This window comes from Haemorhous mexicanus, chromosome 1 (assembly GCF_027477595.1).
Source record: "Haemorhous mexicanus isolate bHaeMex1 chromosome 1, bHaeMex1.pri, whole genome shotgun sequence".
NCBI lineage: Eukaryota > Metazoa > Chordata > Aves > Passeriformes > Fringillidae > Haemorhous > Haemorhous mexicanus.
The window spans coordinates 42,739,302-42,760,377 of record NC_082341.1 but is presented as its reverse complement, the minus strand read 5'-3'; the positions used below and the strand labels follow the sequence as shown (position 1 = coordinate 42,760,377).

Genomic DNA, 21,076 nt, shown 5'->3' with positions numbered 1-21,076 from the left:
GGAGGCGGCGGCGGCGGCGGCGGCGGGGTCGGCGATGGCTTTCGAGGCGCTGGCGGAGGCGGCGGAGCGATGGTGCGCCCGCACGCCCTTCCAGCTCATCGCCGCCGAGGAGACGGAGCGGCGCATGGACTTCTACGCCGAGCCCGGCGTCTCCTTCTACGTGCTCTGCCCGGAGGCCGCCTGCGGCGACAATTTCGTGAGTGCCCCGTGAGGGGATCGGGGGTCACGGGCGTGCGGGGCACACCCCGCGCGTCTGCGTGGCCGCGCGGGGAGCCCTCGCGCCCCTCGGGGACGCTCCGTCCGTGCGGATCCCCGGAGCCCGGTGGGAGCACCCGAGGGGGAGCGCCGGGGGGGGCGGAGGACGGGGCTGTGCCCGGGAGGGAGGGATGCGGTGATGGAGGGCGGCGGGGCCGGGGGGATCCTCCCACAATCTGCAAAATGGAGTCCGCTGCCGGTGGGGGGCGGCCCCGCGGGCAGGGACACCCCCACCCCCCTCTCTTCCCCATCATCCGGCCCGGGGTGGCTGCGGGCTCTGGGCGGGCGGAGAGGAACGGTGCGGTCCCCCCAGCCTGCCCCGCGCCCCGCGGGGGTTGCAGCTGCCGCTTTCCCCCGCGGCTCCTCCATCCTCCCAGGGTGCCGGGGCTGGGGCACAGCGCGGGGACGGGTGGACTGGCAGGGCTGTCACGGCAAATGGAGAATGGGCAGGAATAAAATGGAGTCAGGATGACAGGAGGGCCGCGCCCCCCCCCGCCCCCGCTGCTCCCCGGGCCCGCCGCGGGATCCGTGCAGGTGCCCGGCCGGGCGCCCCCGCCCCGCCGCCCCTCGCGGAGTTCAGCGCCGAGTTTGTGGGGAAAGGGCTCCGGCACCACAAGCCCTGTCTTTGGGAAGGGTCGGGGGGTGCTTTTCCCCTCTGCCAAACCCTCTCGGTGGTGAGCAGAAGTGCAGGAGGAGTCACGGAAAAGCGGCGCCTCGCCACGGGGTTTGTAAGCTGCCAAGTGCCAGTTAACTTCAATGAAAGGATTTTGGTTTGCTTATTTTAACAAAACAGCTCCTAGCACCATTATTGTAGGAATGTTGTAGGTTCTTCCATTCACGAAGCAAGTTTCATCCCTCCACTTGCTTGACAAATGTTCGCTAATTCCCTTTCCAACAGGTAAGTGGAGAGTGAGCCCATTTGACAGATGGGTCTGTGGAAACAAAGAGCAGTGACTTCTCCAGGAGCACAGATCCCAGCGAGCAGGACATTTATTTATTTATTGTGTCGAGTAGATGGTCATGCTGAATTATGAAAGAAGATGTCTGGAGTTTAGTTATGCATCTGTTCAGGGATTTGTGAGACGTTCAGATGTAGCAGTGGGGTATCTCAGGATGTGGATTCTCTGAGTCCTCTGTGGGAATAGCTCTGCACATCTGTCTTCCCAGCACCTCTGAGCCTGTCAGACCCCAGTGCTCATTTCTCTTTGGAGATGCCTGTACCCAGAAAGGGCCAGATCCTCTTCCAATGCTGCAATGCTGGCCTTTTTTTTTTTTTCTTTTTTTTTTTTAATTTGAAATCACATTTTCCCTTTGTTTTTTTTGAAAATATTTTCATTCCAGAGTTGGTGTGGGAAGAACTCTCTGCCCAGAGTTACCACTAGTAAAATGGAGCAAAGGGCCAACTCCTGTCAAATCTGGAACATAAGCAGTGGAAAACTAGAAATGACGTTTTCTTCTGTCTTTTCTAGCCTTATTAGTTGAGGCACTTTTTGTAATGCTAATACTTTTAAGACAGGCAGACAGGTGTCATTCTTAATTCTTTTTCTTTAAAGAGATGGTGTTTCTTTAATATGATTAAGACCCACTAATGATTAGATTCTCCAGCATCCTGTTTCCTTCTCCTAGTGCACTGTGGGAATTAATTTCTGCTCCCAGCTTGATTATCTTGGTTTTTTGCAGTCACTTTCCTTTTTTTTTAAAATGTTCCAGATTATAACTTTACTTTCTGTGTGCAATCACAGGCTAAAGTTTATTTTAAGGAGACTTAATACAAGCCAAGGGACTGATTATCATTTGCGCTTTAAAGCCTTGTTGCATGGCTCCTTTAACACAGTGTGGAGTGTGAAAGTGAGTAAATATAAACAGAACTCACAGTGACACACTTCACAGCCTTCTTGCACCCTGTGCCTCTTATAAAGGAGCCTCACATTTAATAAACATCTGATGCCTGGTATTCTTGTTCTTTCTTTACGTCGTCATTTCAATTTCATAATGATGCGACTTAAAAAGCTATGTAGGAGGTGCCAGAGAATTCCATGATAACCCACTTGTAAGGAGGAAATGATGAGCATGATGAACTTAAAAGGAAAGAGGAGAGGAATAAAACTTGGAAAGGTTGCCAAGATGCAGTCTGGGGGAGAAAAACACTGAATTTTGTCTAACATCAGAGATCCCAGATCATAACAACCTGATACTTTCATTTCCTGAAAAGATATCTTTAGGCTAGGCTTTTAACATGCTGGAGATGCAGGAGAGCCATGTAGACGCTTATTGGCATTTTCAGTACCACCTGGACACTGAAACTCCAAATCAGCATTTTAGATAGCTGAACAATGTACTATTCAGCTGCTGATGATCCTGAGGTTCTCAAGAAATTAATTTGACTTGGGTAGCCATAATCAAGGAGAGTGAGGGTTGTGATGCTATTCCTTACAGTCTGTCATTTGTTTTGTCACCATGTCATGTTATTACTGGTATTCAAAGTAACTAAATAAAATAAATATAAAAATAAATAAAAATATGATGCCATCTTGCTGCAAGATTTCCTGAAAATATTTCAGGAAATAAATAAAAATATGATGCCATATTGCTGCAAGATTTCCTGAAAATATTTCAGAAAAGAGTCAGCGGGTCTGAATATTTTATGCAAGTCAAATTATCCCCATAAATAAAAAGTTTTGCTGTCATGCACAACAAGTGGGCTGCTTAGAAAAAGGTGGGCCAGCAAGTGATTCTGTCATCCAGCTACACTGAGTCATCTAAAGGTGTGAGGGAAAGCAAACCTCTCCAGATACAACCCTATTGATTTCCTCAGCTATGTGCTGTGTGTGGATGCTGAACTAAATAATTCAACCATGATCTTAGGTGGAAATTAGTGGCTGTGTTCTTTTGTAGTGACACAAAGCAACAGTGAGCAAAACTGGGCAAGCTTGGAAAACAAATACTCTGATGATGGAGTTAATATTTTTTTAATTGCACAGCCACAAACAAGCACTGTGCTCCACCAGTTTGCCAGCGCCCACCTTCTCCACTGCAGAGAAGTTCTCAGGCATCGGGTTTTCCAGGAAAAGCATCTCTGTTTATGCAGCCTTACTGAACTTACTAAGCAGGAGCTGAATCCTGAAATTCCGTTTGTTTTTATTTTGAAAGGCCGAAAATTCCTTTTGCAGATTCCTCTGGAAATGGGTGAGTCAGTGCTGAGAGGGTTCCTGCACTGCCTGGGTGCAGCACTGAAGCACCATAGAGAGCTGTAGATGCAGCTGAACCGACAGGCATCACAGCCCTGATCTTTATTATGGTTGAGGTTTTTGAGGGAGAAGATTAAATCAGCCCATTTCCGAATGAGATGTGTGCACTAATGGCGCATGAAACTTTTCATAATGCATTTGTTGCTACAGTCAACATTTTAAATCCTCTGCAGATGGGGAGATTTTTGGAATTGTTACTTGCTAATTGTCCTAGGATGCTATGCAAACTAATCTCCTCAAAAACTCAGTGATCAGGTTATTCTCTTAGGTTTTCCTCTTGTGTTAGGTCATCTTCCTCTGCCTACTGCTGATGAATTCACACTGGTGTCTAAAATGTGGTGCAGATTGAAAAGAGATTGTAAAAACATGATAGGACAACACGGGGTTAACTTGCCCTAGGGAACGAACCAGCAATGATTTATTAAAGGGCAGGGCCTGATTTTCATTTATGTGGAAGCTCCTGTGTATAGCTCTGGTAGTCAAAAGAAACCACAATTTAAACAAGAATGAGGATCTCAGCAGTCATAATTGTTTTATATATATAAACAATTGCAATAGGCTTGGCACGAGCCAGGAATTGCCAAGCTGCAACATTCAGCTCTGAAGTTTAGGAGTAACTAAACAGTTATTGCTAACCCCAAGTATGAAGAAATCATGGGCCAGACCTCCAAAACCTTCTCCAAAGGCTGTTTTAAAAATGTGATTTGGAAGTGTTCATTTGGTGTTTTGAAGAGGGCTCATTTCGGTTCACTTCATGTACGTTCTGCCTTTTTAGGCCATAGGAATCACAAAGTGCAGACTTTTTTTCTGCTTTTTTTTTTTTGTTTTTGTTGTAAACGGAAGCTGAGATTTAGTTGTATATTTATAGGATTACAAGGCTTATGACTCTTAAGATGGCATGAAGCATCATGAGACTTGTGGTAGGTGCGTTTGAGAGCTGGCAAGACTGTAAAGAACTTATTTTTATTGCCAGAATGGTTAAGACATGACTCTGGTTATATGGAAAGAGCAGAACCTACTCAGTAATGCAGGGTTCTTTTCATAACAAAACATTTCGCTATGTTTATGCTTGTAAAGTGCAACTAGCAGCAAAGAAAATGTAGGTCAAGTGAGGTTCATAGCAAAGCAGTTACAGGTTTTATCTTAAAGGAGCAGTTCAGGTGATGTTAAGTACTGTTTTCTTTCATTAAATACAAAACTGTGTCTCTGGCAGGCACTCACTGCTGAAGAGGAAGGCAATATGCAAGTCTTATGCTAGGGATTGAAACATCTGTCGTTTTGAGTCTTTCCCTGAATGTTAGTTAAGCTTTGGAAAGATCCTCATCTTCCTTGTTTAAGCATAACCTGCTGTTTATAGCAAGTAAAAAGGCACTCTGGGGAAAAGAGCTGCTGTGCAAAAAGAGAGGTACAAGAGTCTGAAACCAGTTTGGCAGTATTGCACTTCTCTGTGTAGCAGGCTGCCTAAGACAGTCCCATGCACCAAGTTTTCAAACAGAAGGTGTTTAAGATGATGCATTAGCTTGTGCCCTTGGGCACAGGAAGCATTGTTGTCTGGGTGCTCCCTCTGTTGCTTGCCATCTCTGTTTCAAACAGCCTCCTAGCAGCAGAATAAACATCAGTTTTGAGAGGCTTTGAGTGTAAGGCTGGGGAACCAGGATCTCAAGTGGGTTTAAATGTGCCTGCCTGGGAAGAGAAGATTGTGTTCAGGAGGAGTAATTCTCAAAACAGGGTGGGAGCCTCAAAGTGCCAGGATGCTGTGAGTGCCCAAACATCTCTCCTTGGCTCTGTGTCTAGCCTGCAGGCAGATTTTGCATCTTTTCTTCTGCATCGAGAGAATTACACATCAAATTCCACCTCCAGGGTCGCATCATATTTGCACTAATGCCAGAAGACAAAGAGATGCTTTAGCTCTTCCTGAGGGCTTCACTGCAGCAGATGATGCAGAAAAAGAGAAAATCCAACACGACTTCAGGTCTGAGCAGGGCTGATGTTGAACAAAAGCACCTTTATAGGTAAAATGTGTGTGCGCCAAGTGCGTGTACACTTCATGGCTGGTGCAACCATGAGGCATTTCTGCTTCTGGATTGACTTCCCTGTTTTCTGATGCATCATGTTAATAAAATCCAGGTTCCTCCTCAGAAACATGGCTTCTAAAAGAGCCTGCAATGCCTGTCCCCAGGGCGGGTCTGAACTGCAGGAGGCTCAGTGTACTTTGGCACATGTTTTCAACATGTCACCCTATAAAATCACATGGAAACATTGGCGTGAATTCCTGTTAATGCCTTTCCTTTCTTGTGTTGCTGTTGGATTTCAGCACGTGTGGAGCGAAAGTGAGGACTGCTTACCTTTCCTGCAGCTTGCACAGGACTACATCTCCTCCTGTGGGAAAAAGACGCTCCATGAAATATTGGAAAAAGTCTTCAAATCCTTCAGACCTGTAAGTGCTTTTTTTGCCCTTCTAAACATTGACAGTTAGTTGTGACTTTTAATAGGAGAGCACTGGATAGAGCAAGCTGTTTTTTCTTCTCCAGAGATTTACATCTCCATTTAGCTGCCTGGGTACAGGAGTGTTAGCACATAAGCTAGCATCAGGCAATTGGAAATTGTTTCTTGGAAGTCAGCTGCCTTTTTATTTCCATCTCTGTGCTTGAGAGGATGAGATTCCTGTGCAGGATGGCAGGCCAACTGATGTGTCAGCTGGTGGCAGTGGGCAGGGGCTTGCATCCTGCTGATACAGCTCTGACTCCAAGGAACGGGATACGAGTCAGCACCACGGGACTTTGTGGCAGAGTTGTTTCCTGGCACTGGAATTGGAGAGTTTTGCAAGGATATGAACAGCAAGAGTAAACCTCTGGGAAACTGGAAGTGCGGTCTCTCCTCAGGATCGTTTATTTTATGATTGCGGGTTTTTTCCCCCAAGTGATGCAGATTTTGCTATTAGGATGGTTGCCACTTGGTATTTGCACACACTGGTTTGGTCACTGCTTGAGAAGAAGTTGGAAGAGAAGCTGGGTTTTGTGGGGAAGGGGCCTGTATTTTACTCTTTTGCTGCTCTTCAGCTTTCTCCATCCCTGTTTAGCACTAAGATTTGTGCCAAAGCCAGGATTTCATCAGGGTGAGGTGTCTTAGGCTAGCTGTTGTCCTTCATTTCTGCCAAATACTCCTTTTGCATGTTTATGGCTGGCTAAGGGCTTGGTGCAAAGCAGGGGAAGGTTTGTAGCCAGAGCCATTTTCCTGTCATGTCCATGAGAAAGTTCACCAACGGATGTTTTTTTACTCAAATTCTCCCTCCTGTCTTTTTCTGGCTGACTAGTTGAGAAGACTGGAAATGTATCCCAAGTATTTAGCATGAAAGGGAGGGCCTGGAGCACCAATATGAAAACACTGGCCCTCCCTGTGTTACACCCTTGCACAGATCACCACAGCTGGTCTACATAAAAGAGCATCGTTTTAAAGAATCCTTTGAGAGGCTAGAAATAAATAGAACAGATGCACACTTTTCTTAGAAAGGGCTGGAAATCTGATCTGTCACTACAGCTGCTTGTAATTGTGAAAACATGCAAAAAATATAATTATGTTTTCCGGAACAATATTGGGCTCTTAGATCTTCATAGCTGTCTTCTCCTGCTCAGGGAAGCTGTGGCTTTGATGAGGAACTTCCATTGGTTTAACTAAGGAGAACTTAAAGAAAACTTAATTAAATTGGTGCAGATTACTTATTTCATTTAAACCACATTTATTCCAGCATAACTTAAGTTACTGAGAAATTGACTTCAGTCAAAGCAAGTTGAGATACTCTTCAGAATAAAAAGGTTGAAAACAAGAGGAACCATTATGCTCATATATCCTGAGCTCTTCATTAATACATCACATTTCACCTCATGATTCCCACAGCTGACCATATAAAATGAGGTTGAACTAGAATGTGTCTTGTCCAAAGACACCGGCTCTTGATGTAGTCTTCAGGTGACTTACAGGATAGAACACTGCTGGGCACTTTTTCTTCTCATGGCTAGTTACAGTGCTTTGAATAACTCTTTCATTACAATCTGCATTTTTCTAGTTTTGCTTCCTAGCTGTTGAATTTCATTTTGCTTTTGTTTGCACTAAAATGGTGTCCTCAGTTGCCAGAAACCTGTTTCAGACTGTAATCAAGTGCCTCTTCATTTTCTCGTGGTTGTACCACAGATATTAAGTTTCTCAGATTCTCCTTTCACCAAATATTAAGAGATTTGCATCAGTGTAAGGGTTTATCATTTGAGGTATGGCTGTGTGTAGACAAGTCTAATTAAGGAATGTATCGACATTTTTTCCTAATAGTAACTATTAAAAATAACACATACATGGGAGGAAAGATTTTAAAAATTGAATGGTGTTACAGTAGATGTATGGAAACAGTACTTTGTACCCTCAGGCCTTTCCCAGAACAAAACCACTTTTCTTTGAGATTGGGAAATGATTTCTTTGGCATCACTTCATAGTGTCTCCTGTCCTTTCTGAACTGGACCCATTTACTAATGAGACCACCTTGCTGTCAGCTTCAAGGCAACAGTGCATTTGCAGGGCATTTCTTCTCCTCTATCCCAGCAAATCAGCTGACAGAGACCAGTCTGACAAACTCCGGTTTGAAAAATGGCTGTTCAGGAAGAAACTGCAGCTGAAGGTCAGACTGAGCTTTTCTGAAGTATCTGGTGGGTCTGGCTCTCAGTCTGGGGCACTGGGGACCAGGTTTTTAGCAGGTTCTTGCTAAGCACTGTAAAGCACCTTCTGAAAGTCTTCTCCATTTTGGTATTCCCGGTAGACATCTGTGATTATTAGACAGTTCTGAAATTCTTTGTTGGAGTCCTTTGAAGGGGAATATTTAGAAGAAAACAGTGGCAGTGCATCTGCAGCTTTCCATGCCATTTTGCACAGCATGAGCATCTGCCTTCCCATAACTGAGGGCTCCAAAACCAACTTTTTCTGGTAACTCAGCTCAGCCCTGCTCTGCACATTCATGATAACAGCCCTGTCTTCATGAGCTTTCCCTGGGGCTGTGGAGTGGCTTCTCATGCAGCTGGGCCCTGTTTTGGAGACAGTGAGAATATGAATGCCCAGCAGCTGGCATCCCTCTCAGTGAGAGACAGAGAATTCCCTCTGCTCACCAGTCTTCCTTGGGCATAGAAGGCAATGAGGGTGATCTAGGTCTGCTCACTGTCCCTCACTGTTCTCAGGCATCTCTCCCTAATGTTTTATGTGCCTAAACACAGTGCCAAGCAGGATATTTAATTAGATGAGGCTTTTAAAAAGTGCTGGTTTGCCTGCAACTATCCACACCTCTCAAGGTGTTTCTTTACTGAAGGTGGTGAGGAGCATTTTGTCTCTACCCATTACCGCATTCCTGGATCGGTTTCCACAAAACATTGTAATTTGTCTTATTATCCACTTCTTCAGGGAGCATCCAGAAGTGACAGACACCACAAAGGTACATGATATCAACCAATAGCACTGGGCTCAAATACTATTATTTGCCTCAGAGCATCCCATCTCCTTCTGTGTTTTGGTTTCTCTGGTGTCAGAGGTGCCATGCTCTGGTGCTAGGAGGTGCCCATGCTGGTGCTTTCAAGCATATCTGTCTGGAGACGTAGTCCTTCCCATAGGGATTCAACAGAACTGGGTTATCTCTAGTGTAGCATCACATGGACTGCTAAAGCTCAGTCTTGTACATGGTTTCTTTTTCAGGGTGCTTGTGTGCCAGCTTTTGGTAGGAGATGGTGTCGCTCTGCTTCTGTTCGTAACTGTGAGGTTATTTGTAAAATCAGGGCACTTTGAAAGGGTTAAGAAAGACAAATATAAGAAATGCCTGAAGGACATCACACCAACTGGCAAAGTTTGCAGGAAACCAAGGCATGAGTCATACAATTCAGCATCAGATTCCAGGGGTCCTACACTGAGCTCATCTTCAGCCTGGAAAGCCTACATCTGAAGTAGAGAGTCTGCGGTGTAAAAGCCATTTATTCCTTATTCATGAATTCGTGCATGTCCCATGACCTCTCCTTTACCTCCAGATGGGTAGTTTGGCCAGCAGAAATAAATAGCTGTCATTCAGGCAATGCTGCTGGTTGTTACTCTCCCTTCTTTCCTCCTCACCATGCCCCTGACCTCCTCCTAGCCATGCGTCCCTGCCTGGCAGTTTTGTTTGCCTTGGCTTTTCTGCTGATGAATCAGCTCTCTCTTTCTATGATACTTTTCTATTTTATGTCTTTTCTCCTTGTTTTCCTCTGCAGTTAAGACCTTTCAAGCCAGCAGCATAGCTGATACTTCAAAATACATAGCAGCTATGGACTAGAAGCAGAAAATTGTGTGTGGGAAAGAAGATAAGGGAGTCAATCTAGGATCAGCCCAGGCCATCTTTATCATCTTACTTTGTCCTTACCTTTTGTATATCCTCCTTCTGTTTTGTCCCAATGCTTGTAGAGCTCCCTGCACTTTGGACCCTGATCCTCCCTTCATAGGTTGAAGGTGTGGGCTGATTTGTCACTGCAGTCCAGTGAGCAGTAAGGGGTTAACAGCAGTGAGGGGCCACCATAATCCTGTAGGAAGCAACAGGATATGACACCTAAAAGCAAGACCTGCATGGTTGAGGTCCTTGGTGGCTTGGAGGGTCATAAAGTGTTTGCAAGAGAATAAAACTGCATCTCCCTGGGAGAAGAATCCCATCCCACCCCACCCCTATTCTTCCTCTGTAAAACCACTAAAGTCTACAACATCACTCTGATTTACACTACTCCCTCTGATTTACACTGCTCCGGGGGAAGAGGAGCTGGATTTCCTGATGGCAAAGAGAGAGGGGATGTGTGAAAAGCAGGATGTACTCCCCATCCTTTGGGATTGTGCATGTTTGGAGTTCTTGTGGTGCATGCTGTGTTTTCCATGCTAATTTTGCAGTACAGTATCCCATAAATTAAGATTCATGTGACTCATTTCCTTACAAATCAAAGAAGAATTATGACCAGAGGTGGGGAAAAAAAATGCAATCAAAACTCTTTCTGCCAGGTGATACAAACAGGAGTACAAGACTCACATCTAATTTGAATATACCAGATTAGTTTATCAAAAATAATAGTGGTGTATAAGAAGATCTAGAAAGAGTCCTTAATTTTGCCTTTTGAAAATTGAGTATTTTAATTTTAGCTTCAACACAAAATTAAACTCCCACATCCTGAAAATGAACTGAGAAGTTCATGTTCAGTAAAGCATTTGATTTGAAAAAGATGTTTGCCGAGGAAAAATTACCTTGTTCTGCTCGGAAAACAAAAACATTTTCCATTTGGGGTCTCTCCATAAGTATTTTTAAAATGTGAAGGAGGGGATTTAGTCAGCAAATTCTCCTTCCAATTCCCTGCCAAAGAAAGCCTGTAACAAAACTCTGATTTTCTCCCAGTGACAGTGAGGAATACAAGCTTCATTGCTCCCAGAAGCTAATTCTGTGCCTTGTATTTATGTCCACTGAATAGTTTTGAATGTCGATCACAGACTGAATTAGTTTAAGTCCCTGAAAATCTGCCTCATTGCAACCTTCTCATTTCCATGCTCTCACCTAAAGAGTGTCACCCTCCTCACGATTTTTCTCGGCTTTGCCTCTTTCAAGAGCTAACAGCTGCATCACTCTCCAAAGAGGGTGTTACATGCATCTGTGCTGCTCTTCCAGCCCTGGCAAGCAAAATACATGGTATTCTCAGTAATGCTGGGCCTATGATTTTGCTTTGTGGCTATTAATAGCTGTTAGTGGTGGAATCTGAGATTTCTACATCAGATGCTTTATTTTAACTGTTATTTGGTTTATCTGTCTTCCTGACTTCTGTTGGTGTGGCAACCTTTTGAGGGAGAGGGGAGAAGTTCAAACATGGCTGTCTGCTCTTCTTCCTGTACTGAAGAGGTGACATTGCAGTGGTCAGAGCCATCAGGTGGAGGCATCCAAACATTGTCCAAGCAAGATGGACTGGCAATTCCTTGCAAGCCCAAATCTAATTAGCAGAAGTTTAAAGGGACAGCATTTCAGTGGAATACACAGTAATTCTTACTGCAAGGGCTTCACACAGCAGGCAAGACTTTATCTGGTGTGATGGAGTGAAGGCTTCAAGAAGAGCATTTGACATGACGGGTTCTTTGGGCTTTTAGGGACTCCTTGCCTATTCCACACTAGGCAGTCCTTCATGAGGATGTTTTCTCCTTTGCTTTTATAGGGCTGATGAAAAACAAGCTTAAACCAAGACAACTACTGCCACAGTATTATCATGGTTCTTTCTGAAGTCAAACCACTGCCAAGTCTAAACACTCAACAATTCATAATGTGACCTCAGGGAAGAATGTGAAGCTTTTTGCGAGTGCTTTGTTTTGGTTTTATTTGTCTTCCGGTCTCTGAGCGCTTAATTTGGTGTGAGGATGCATTTTCAAATCTTTCTTTATCCCAGGAGGGAGAGAAAGAGAGTCAAGATCAGTATGCAGTGCTGTTATTCCAGGGTTTGAGGTTTTTAAGTGCTCATAGGATTTGTGTGAAGATTTGCAGCAAAGCTGCACGAGTGGGTAATTCACTGTTACACAGTATTTTCTCTTCTTTGTAGTTACTTGGGCTTCCAGATGTTGATGATGATGCATTTGAAGAATATAACGCAGATGTGGAAGAAGAGGAGCCAGAAGCCGATCACCAACAGATGGGTGTCAGTCAGCAGTGATTTTCTGAGAAGCTATAAAAAAATTTGGAAGCCTTTGGTACCAGGTGGGGTCAGGTGGTCCCACATTAGCCTGTTTGAATTAGCACATCACAAGGGGATATCTGGCTGCCAAGATAAAAGTTTTACAAAAAATGGTTTTAAAAAAAAAATAATAATCTGTGATGAGCTTTGCTAAGAAGTGACCTGAATTTTGCTCCTGCTTCAGTGGGTTTTCTATGGAATTGTCTTGGTAGCATTCTGCCATTATCAGTCTAGAAGTAGTTTTGTCGCTGACTTGTCTCTTCGATTTGTGTTCGAGAGTAGTGTTTGCTGACATGAATGTAGAGTACTGAGAATGTAGGAGGCGTGTGGGGAGGGTGCCAAGTCCTCACCCGTGACCTTTCCAAGGAAACCAGCGCAGAGAGCAAACACCACCTGCGCTTTTCTTTTTAGTTCAACAGCTATAGGTTTTTGACAAAGTACCAAACGTGGAGAGACTTCTCCTGAAAAACAGTAGTTTAGTAGTGGTTGGTGCTGCAGAAGTGCATTCGAAGGCTTAACAAAAATAATGGGATGTAGGAAATCCAGGGGGTGTCAGACATATTGATATCATCTCACTGACACCTGAGTTTCCAAGTGCTGAATTAATACCTGGGAATAACTGGCACCAGCAGCACACATTATAACCAGCCCTGGTACTTCGACACCATGTGATCCAAAGGCAAGTGCTGCTTTCTTACAAATCAAGTGAAAAATAGCTGTTGCCTATCCCACTTCTGCATGACAACTAACTTTAAGCTTTGCTGGTTTTGATACACTGCCAAATTATTACTCAAACCTTGTGGCATTGTGCATTAGAATAATGGAATCATAGAATATGCTGAGTTGGAAGACACCCATCAGGATCCTCAAGTCCAACTCTTGGCCCTGCGCAGGGCACCCTAAGAGTCAAATCATGTGCCTGAGAACGTTGTCCAAACACTTCTTGAACTCTGTCAGGTTTGTGCTGTGACCACTTCTCTGGGGAGCCTGTTCCAGTGCCCAGCCACCCTCTGGGTGAGGAACCTTTCCTGATAACCAACCTAAACCGCCACTGACAGTTTCAGGCCATTCTCTTGGGTCCTGTCCCTGGTCATGAGAGTGAAGAGACGTGTAGCTTCCCCTCCTCGTCCCCTCCTGAGGATGCTGAAGACCACAATGAGGTCTCCTCTCAGTCTCCTTCAGGCTGAACAAACCAAGTGACCTCAGCCATTCCTCACCAGGCTTCCCTTCCAGACCCTTTACCATCCTTGTTGTCCTCCTCTGGACACTCTCTAATAGTTAAATGTCTTCTTTACATTGTGGCTCCCAAAACTGCCCCCAGCACTTAAGGTGAGGCCGCCCCAGTGCAGAGCAGAGCGGAGCAGGACAGTCCCCTCCCTTGCCTGGCTGGCCATGCTATCCCTGATGCCCCCCAGGACACGCTTGGCCCTCCTGGCTGCCAGGGCACTGCTGACTCACATTCGACTTGCCATCAGTCAGGACTCCCAGGTCCCTTTCCACAGTGCTGCTCTCCAGCCTCTCATTCCCCACTCTTTACACACAGCCAGGGTTGTCCTGTCCCAGGTGCAGAATCCAGCACTTGCCCCTGCTAAACTTCACACAGTTGGTGATTGCCCATCTCTCTAATTTGTCAAGGTCTCTCTGCCCTCTAGAGTTGGCAGCTCCTCCCAATTTAGTGTCATCAGCAAACTTAGTATTCCTTCAAGTCCTGTGTCCTGGTTGTTAATGAGATGTTGAAGAGCACAGGGCCAAGGATGGAGTCCTATGGAACCCCACTGGTGACAGATCACCAGTCTGGTGTCACCCCATTCACTGTAACCCTTTGTGCCCAGCCTATGAACCCATCCCATGACATGGTTATCCAGCTGTGTGCTGGACATTTTGGTCAGAAGGATACTTTTGATAGAGTATCAAAAACTTTACTGAACTCCAAATATATGACATCAACTTGCTTCCCTTGATCAGCCAGGTGGATTACCCTGTCATAAAAGGAAGTCAGGTTTGACAAGCAGGACTTTGCCTTCATGAAGCCAAGCTGGCTGTGACTAGTGACTGAATTGTACTCCAGGTGTTTTTATATACCTTCCAGAATAATATTTTCCACTATTTTACTGGGAACTGAAGTGAGACTGACAGGCCTGTATTTTCCAGAATCTTCCTTGAGCGCAACTTGAATGCAACTTAACCCTGAAGCCATAAGGGTATCAACCAGCACCTGGCTCTTAAAATTATGCTGGACCTCTTCCTGGGCCTTTGAGCAAGTCTGGGCATGTACACCTTATTGGAGGGGAGCTAAAATACTGCTTCAGCTGATATCTAGTGAGGTTTTACTTATCAGGGGACTTGCTCCCTAAGGGGCTTGGCGAGGCCCTTAGTATGAAGATGACCCCTCATACTTTTTACCTGTTTTACATAGTTCCAAGTCACTTGGATGAGTGCCAGACTGTGAAGATGCAGGGTCTCTTTATTTACTTGCCTTTTGTACTGAAAATATAAGAAGCAAAGGTAATTCTGTTGTAATACAGCTGTTTTCCACAATCAAGAACGATGTTTCTAAATTTACTCCTTTTTTTCCAGTTTTTTAAATGTTGTAAAATGATGGTCACACGCTTCAAAAGCCCTTTTATACAGAATTAGCTTTATAAAAGCAAAGAGTGAGCAAAGAGAAAATGCTTGGACAATTCCTATAAATAACTCGCATCATTTTGAAAACCCTGTTGTTAATGATGTTTCCTTTTCAATAGATTTTTTAAAGACTCTTTTTCCAGGGTTACTAAAGAGAGCAAGTTTTCTTGATGGTTTACATTTATGATGATTTGAGAGACGCATAGCACATGATTTTTCCGTCGGAGGCAAAGATCTTCCATAACTGGGATGATGTGCGTTACCGGAGTCTGCACAGAAGTGTCTGCAACACTGTAAAAGTCAGAGTCTAAGAATATTAAAAAAAAAAAAAAAAAAAAAAAGTGGAAGAAAACCAGAGCTTAATGCAACTTTGTACATTCTTTCAGCATGCAGGCATAGACATGGTAGTTGCAGCACCTTTTCTATGGACTAGTGATGTGAGAACTGTGGCAGTTCACTGTATAACACTGTATAGCAGCAATAGGCTTTTTGCTTACTGAAATAAAGTGTAAGACCAGTGGTTTCCACCCCTGCTTTAAGCCCCTAAATTTTTCTTTCCTCTCCAGCAAGGGCAGATGCTACAACCTTAAGCAGAGCCTTCCCTTGGAAGAAGCAATCTCTCCATAGCATCCAACCCTTGTGTTGTGGCTCACACAAGTAGATCTTATGGGGCTGACTTTCCTTTGCTCTACTGTAGTGCAAGCCAGCAAACCTGAACAGCAGGAGCCAAAGTCCTGGTGTTTAGGTTTGCTGGGCACTTCACCCATTTGTTTGAGGGGCAGGTGGCTGGCACCAATGTGCAGGTGCAGGCACCCCACACACACCTGCACAGTGAGCTGGGCAGCCAGCCTGGCCTGACTGGGACACAGCCCTCTGCCTTTTACAGACAGGCAGGCTTCCAGCTGGATTGGTCCCACAACCTGGCTCAGCGTGTGGCTGCACAGAGTGCTGGCACAGCAGAGGGGAGGGTGCAGGGTGGACATGGGTAGTAGCTGAGGGCCTGCTGCTAAATATGCCTTGCACGGTGTCAGGGGCCTGTGGCAGAGATGTGGACTGGCCTAAATGCTGTGAGGGATTGACTCCACAAGGCTCAGTGGGAACTGGGCGCTGGTGGCAGCAGGATAGGCAGGAATTCATGAAATGAGGAAAGACTAAGATTCAGTGCTTGTGACTGCATGCAGGTTGTAATGTGTACTGCACTCTGCTCCCTTTCCCTGCATATTGATGGAATTGTTAATGAGCAGTTGAGCACTAGTACAGTTGCAAGCAAACAATGCTGTAAATTATGTAGATATGTTATTATTATTTTCTGTATTCACTAACTCACTTTTTCTTTGGAATGTCATGTGCCATTTGAGTGACTTCCGCACAGACTGCAAGTGCTGGACAGCCAGCCCTTCTGCAGCACTCTCCCCTGCAAAACTCCCATTGAAGGCAGGGAGATTTTGTTCAGGCAGGACCTGCAGGACCAGGGGATGTGTGAGGAGGTTTGGTGCTGCAGAAAGCTGAGCACTCTCATTTCCTCTCACTTCACTAGGAGCTGAATATGTTGAGCCTTGCTGCTGAACTGAAGCATGACCAGGCAGCACTGAGAATAAACTGAAATTTTATACATAGAAGATTTAATTTACATGTAATAAATGTGAATGAGCATTAATATAGAATGTATTTTATCAAAAAAATATTGATTCCTTACTTTGACCAAATACATTTCTGTATTACTGAGTTACTTTTCCATACTTGCCAAATGATGCGAGAGGTGTGGAGCTGGTTTGTTTGTATTACAACATGTATTTGTATTTCATTTGTATTTTATTTTTCCCTTCCTCCTAACACATATTGCCATTAGTAGCCATTCAGTAATTAGTCAGGGGTAGCATGACCCTGTGACTAGGCTGTCAGACTGAGGCACAAGATTTGCCAACACATGCACAAATGCTTGCAAACCTGGGTACTCAGTGAGATGTGGGTTTGTATCTCTGCCATTGCCTTGCCTGGAGCTTTAGGTGGGTCTCAGACTCTGAGAATTCAGGGCAGGCTTCAGTTATGCATGCAGGCCTCCAGAAAATTTAACAGATAACTCCTTTGGAAGTCCTACCTTAAGCCTTTTCTGAAAGGGACTGTTAGTATTATTTGTCCAGCTGTGTATATAGCGCTTTAGGTCTGTGGGTGAACAGAGATATGCATTATCATGGCCTATCCTCAGAGCAAACCAGTAATGAAAGGACACAGAAGGGTTTCCCCTTTCCCTTGGCCTTTCTCATAGGCATTTCATGCTCTAACTAAATATAAATACGGAGAGCAGAGCCTCTTGCAGAACTAGTGCTTCTGAATATGAGTTGCATGAATGTAGTAAGCAGAGCGCTGCTTGGGTGATGAGAAATACATGGGATTTCCATCTGCCAGATGGAGAGGCAGATTTCAGAACTATGACAAGTGCAGGGGCCAGAATGAGCTAAGCCCCTTCAGAAAGAGAGATGCTGATATTTCTGAGACAGCCAAAGCCATCCTGTCAGGTATCTGCGTATTGATGATCACGCATGATCATGCAGTTTATGAAAAAGCTCCTCTGGACACTACTGAGGCCTTGAGCTCAGTAGTGTTTTCCTGTTAGTGTCCTGCCTGATTAATGCATTGAGATGGTTGAGGGAGGAAGGGATAGAGAAGGCAAATTGAAAAGCCTATTCCTCTTCTCCAGCATTACGATATTGTGTGAGTTGGTAGGAGCAGCAGTCAGGGTGCAGGAATCTCCTTTTTTTAGGTGCATAGTAACATCTTTTTAAAAGGACTTGCTATGAGAGAAAAAAATTTGTGAGAGTGTTATCTCACAGAAATGGGGGGAATAACTCACCCCTGAGCATGATGACCTGAACCCCTGCCAGACTTCAGCTCCACCTCCTGCCCTGCTCCCAGCTCTTTTCCCAGCAATTTCCCTCCATGCATAGTGCTGTACCTTTGAAAGTCTCATGCGTGTAAGAATGCCGCTTCTTCTGGGAATAGCCATAGTCAGTTTGCCTGCATCAGTGACATGCATGTCACCTGCTGCATCCTGTCGCTGTGACCCATGGAAGATGTGCAGTGGTGGCTGGGGGAAGCAGGGAGCAGTTTCTGCTGCAACATTGCTGAGTAGGTCCCTGTCTTTTACCCCTTTGTGGGGTGGGACATGAGACTGTGAGATTAAAAACAATTGCAATAACATTGTGGACATTGTTTTGGAAAGCTGCCATTCAGGACATATTCCCAGCCTCTTTCAGCATTTTTCCTGATCTTTGTCTGGGATCCAGGGCTGATATCTATGGTTGTTTTACTCAGTGTTAGCTTTAGCAGTAGCAGGAGGTAAGGTTGCATCCTTATCCTGTGTCCATACTTGCCTCCTGTCTGTCCTTACCATTCTGTTCTTCTCAGAAGTTCTTACTCCCAGAAGAAGGGAAGCATAGGAAGAAGGAGAGACATCCCTTCTTACATCCCACAGCTTGAAGCCAGGTGCCTCAGTGGAGCTGCAGTTCAGCACAGTGTGAGTCACACTGTCCTTTCTGTACAGGGGGATGAGTTGGCATGGGAGATGTGTTATCCCTTGAGGACCCATGAGTGGTCCATGCCAGACAGGGGTTGTGCAAAAGACAGCAGTCATTCATGTGCCAAACCCAGTATCTTTTCACAGGCTGTTATGTCTAGCCAGATAATCCAGTCTCTGAAAATCATAACCCATTGAGACGCTCCAGGTTGGACATCCAGAAAACGAGACTTGTCTTGTTGCCTTGGTCACTGGGAGGTCTCTTTCTCTGCTGGCTGTTTTCGGTCTGGCCAGAAGACATAGGAAATTGGGAAGGATCCCTTCAGGGGCATTAGCTGGATGCCCCTTTCTGTAAATTGCTGAGCAGAGGCAAATGCTTTGTTTTATGTGTTTAATTCTGGCAGGACCTCCCCTTCTCCCCAGCAGCCTGTTTCTGCAGACAGCTGCAGCTGGGAAAGCTTTGTGTGAGAGCCAGGCAGGAGTGACTCAGGGCAGCAACTCCTAGACCCTGTAACAGGCTGGACTTGATGTCGTCCTTGCAGGGTAACCACGGAGCTGAAGGCTCAGGGGACATCACTTCCAATGCAGATATTTAAATAGAGTCCTCAAATTTGGTCCTTAGAAAGCAGACCCTGTCACTTTGGGGTTTTATTTGACTTCCAAAACTTAATTGCACTGTTGGTGTCTGATGTCTGTGGCAGGTGGGCAGAGGAAACTTCTTCGCTTAACCACATTTGCTGGTTTAGTGAGCCAAATTGTCTTTTACATTATCTGTGTTTGACTTTTTTCTCATTGCTGATTTTTTTTGAAGAAAGACAGCCCCTAAAGGCACATTGCATTATTGCAAGCCCCAGTTTTTACAAAGCTGCGTAGCACTGCACTGTCAGTACGAGCTTGGACATAAAAAAAATACAGATTAACAAAAAGGGCCTTCATTTGTCTACAAGAAAAAAACCCCAAACTTCTTTGAACTAGTTATTGCTGACTATAATGAACCTTACTGGTTTCATGTAAAATACATGGAACTTTGAAATTCCCTTTCTGTTCCAACATGCTGTTGCTCATGTAGGCAAAGATCTGTGGTAACACTGCAGGTAAAGGAAGCTTTCATCTTCAGGGGTGGTAGAAGTGTCAGCTCTGGATTTCAAAAAATGCAATTCTTTTGTCAAGTTTTCCTTTACTAATGCAGGGACTAGTCAGCCCTCAACACACCAAGGAGAAATCATGTTGTGCCATGCTGTGCCAAGGCTGTCTTTGGTATGGTTTCCACCATTTTTCTGGCTGGAAGACCTCTCTGTCTTTGGGACTATTAAGCTGTGAAAGGAGTCAGCAAAAGAAGTTGCCCTTTTGTTCAGCACTTTCAAAGCTGTAAGCCCACAGTGGAGCATTGCATACCTTCTGATCCTCCTTCCTCGTCCACCACCAAGGTGTCAAATCCAACAGTGTCATTACACCATGAGCTTCCCATTAAAGAGCTTACCAAACTCTGATGACTGATGGTGTCTTTTCTCTGTGAGCAAAATCAACTCAGTTGTGAATCTGAGGGGGCTAAAACACATACAATGCATGTGGCACAGGCTTGACTTTCACGGGCACTGCTGGTGCATGGTGAGGTAAGAGAGTGTTTATAGGTGTAAGGAGGAGAAAATGATGTCATCTGAGCTTTGGGCACTACAAAGCCAGCCCTGATGGATCCAGAATCATCAGGTGGTTTGGTTGGCACAGTCTGAGGCAGTGGATTTGCTGTCAGAAGCCAGGAATTGGTGGTAGTATTTGTGTATGAGCCAGTATTTCAGACCTCGCAGGTCCTTTTCTGTTTTGTACAGAATAGGGAGACATCTGTTCTGATTAAGAGACATGTAACAATGCTGCAATGAAAATGGTGATTCTGTTCAAATAATTTGTCTCTTTCCTTTAAACACTTCACTCTTAATTGCCACTTTGACATCTTCTCACCCTGATTTAGTTGTAAGAGTCAAGTCAGTTGTTACCTTTTGTCATGAGTCTCTGTGGGTTGACATCTTCCAGCCTGTGGAAGAGGAAGTGCTTTACCTTAGCACTTGCCTTGTATTTTTGCCATGTATTTTGGCACTTCCCAGGGCATGAGCGCTGAGTAGGAGCACACTAATTACATGTCCACTGGTGTGCCCAGAGCCCCAAGTGCTGCCTATGAAGTCATTCCTGTGGCTGGTGGAGTGTCTGCCAGGACTGCCTCCCTCGTATTGGAGCACGATCCCAACAGCACAGGCCCTACAGCCTCTTGAGACACCTTTGAATGTGGCGGAAGCCACTGGGACAGTTGGGCTCTGGCTACAGGTACAGCTGCTCTTGCAGAAGCAGTGCTGTTCCCAAGAACCTCTTTAGCTGCTTGGAGCCTGTTGCCCTCTCAGCTCTGCTGGATGAGCTTCTGCCTGTGTCAGAAGGTCAAGTGAATTTAAATGGTTTAGACATCAGCTGTCTGTTAACATGGACCTCAGCCCAGGGACAGCCATCTGTCCTGCTGTGGTGGGGATCTGCCCTACAAGGTGGTGGCTGCAGCTAGGGGCACTGCCATGTGCACAGGTTTTTTTCCCAGCTCAAGTCTGTCCACACTCCAGCTCTCCAAAGTTATGTCATGTCACACCTTCCCTGGATCAAGAAATAAGAAACTCTAGGGCTGTGATGGGCTTTGGCTTTGTATCAAGAGCAGGCCCATTAGA

The 21,076-nt window shown here is 45.1% G+C and overlaps 1 protein-coding gene across 3 annotated transcripts in view; it reads left to right on the top strand.

Annotated features, from left to right (window-relative positions):
- Positions 1-21,076, top strand: part of MTURN (maturin, neural progenitor differentiation regulator homolog) — a 36,720-nt gene continuing 15,644 nt past the window's right edge. Inside the window, exons 1-3 of one of the 3 annotated variants that reach the window (XM_059847301.1) lie at positions 1-196; positions 5,818-5,940; positions 12,107-12,261. In XM_059847301.1, coding sequence (XP_059703284.1) covers positions 35-196; positions 5,818-5,940; positions 12,107-12,217 — 396 coding nt within the window. In that variant the 5' untranslated portion in view covers positions 1-34 and the 3' untranslated portion in view covers positions 12,218-12,261. Of the gene's footprint in view, positions 197-5,817; positions 5,941-12,106; positions 19,865-21,076 lie in introns of those variants that run through there. The other 2 variants (XM_059847292.1, XM_059847310.1) reach the window with 2 other exon arrangements.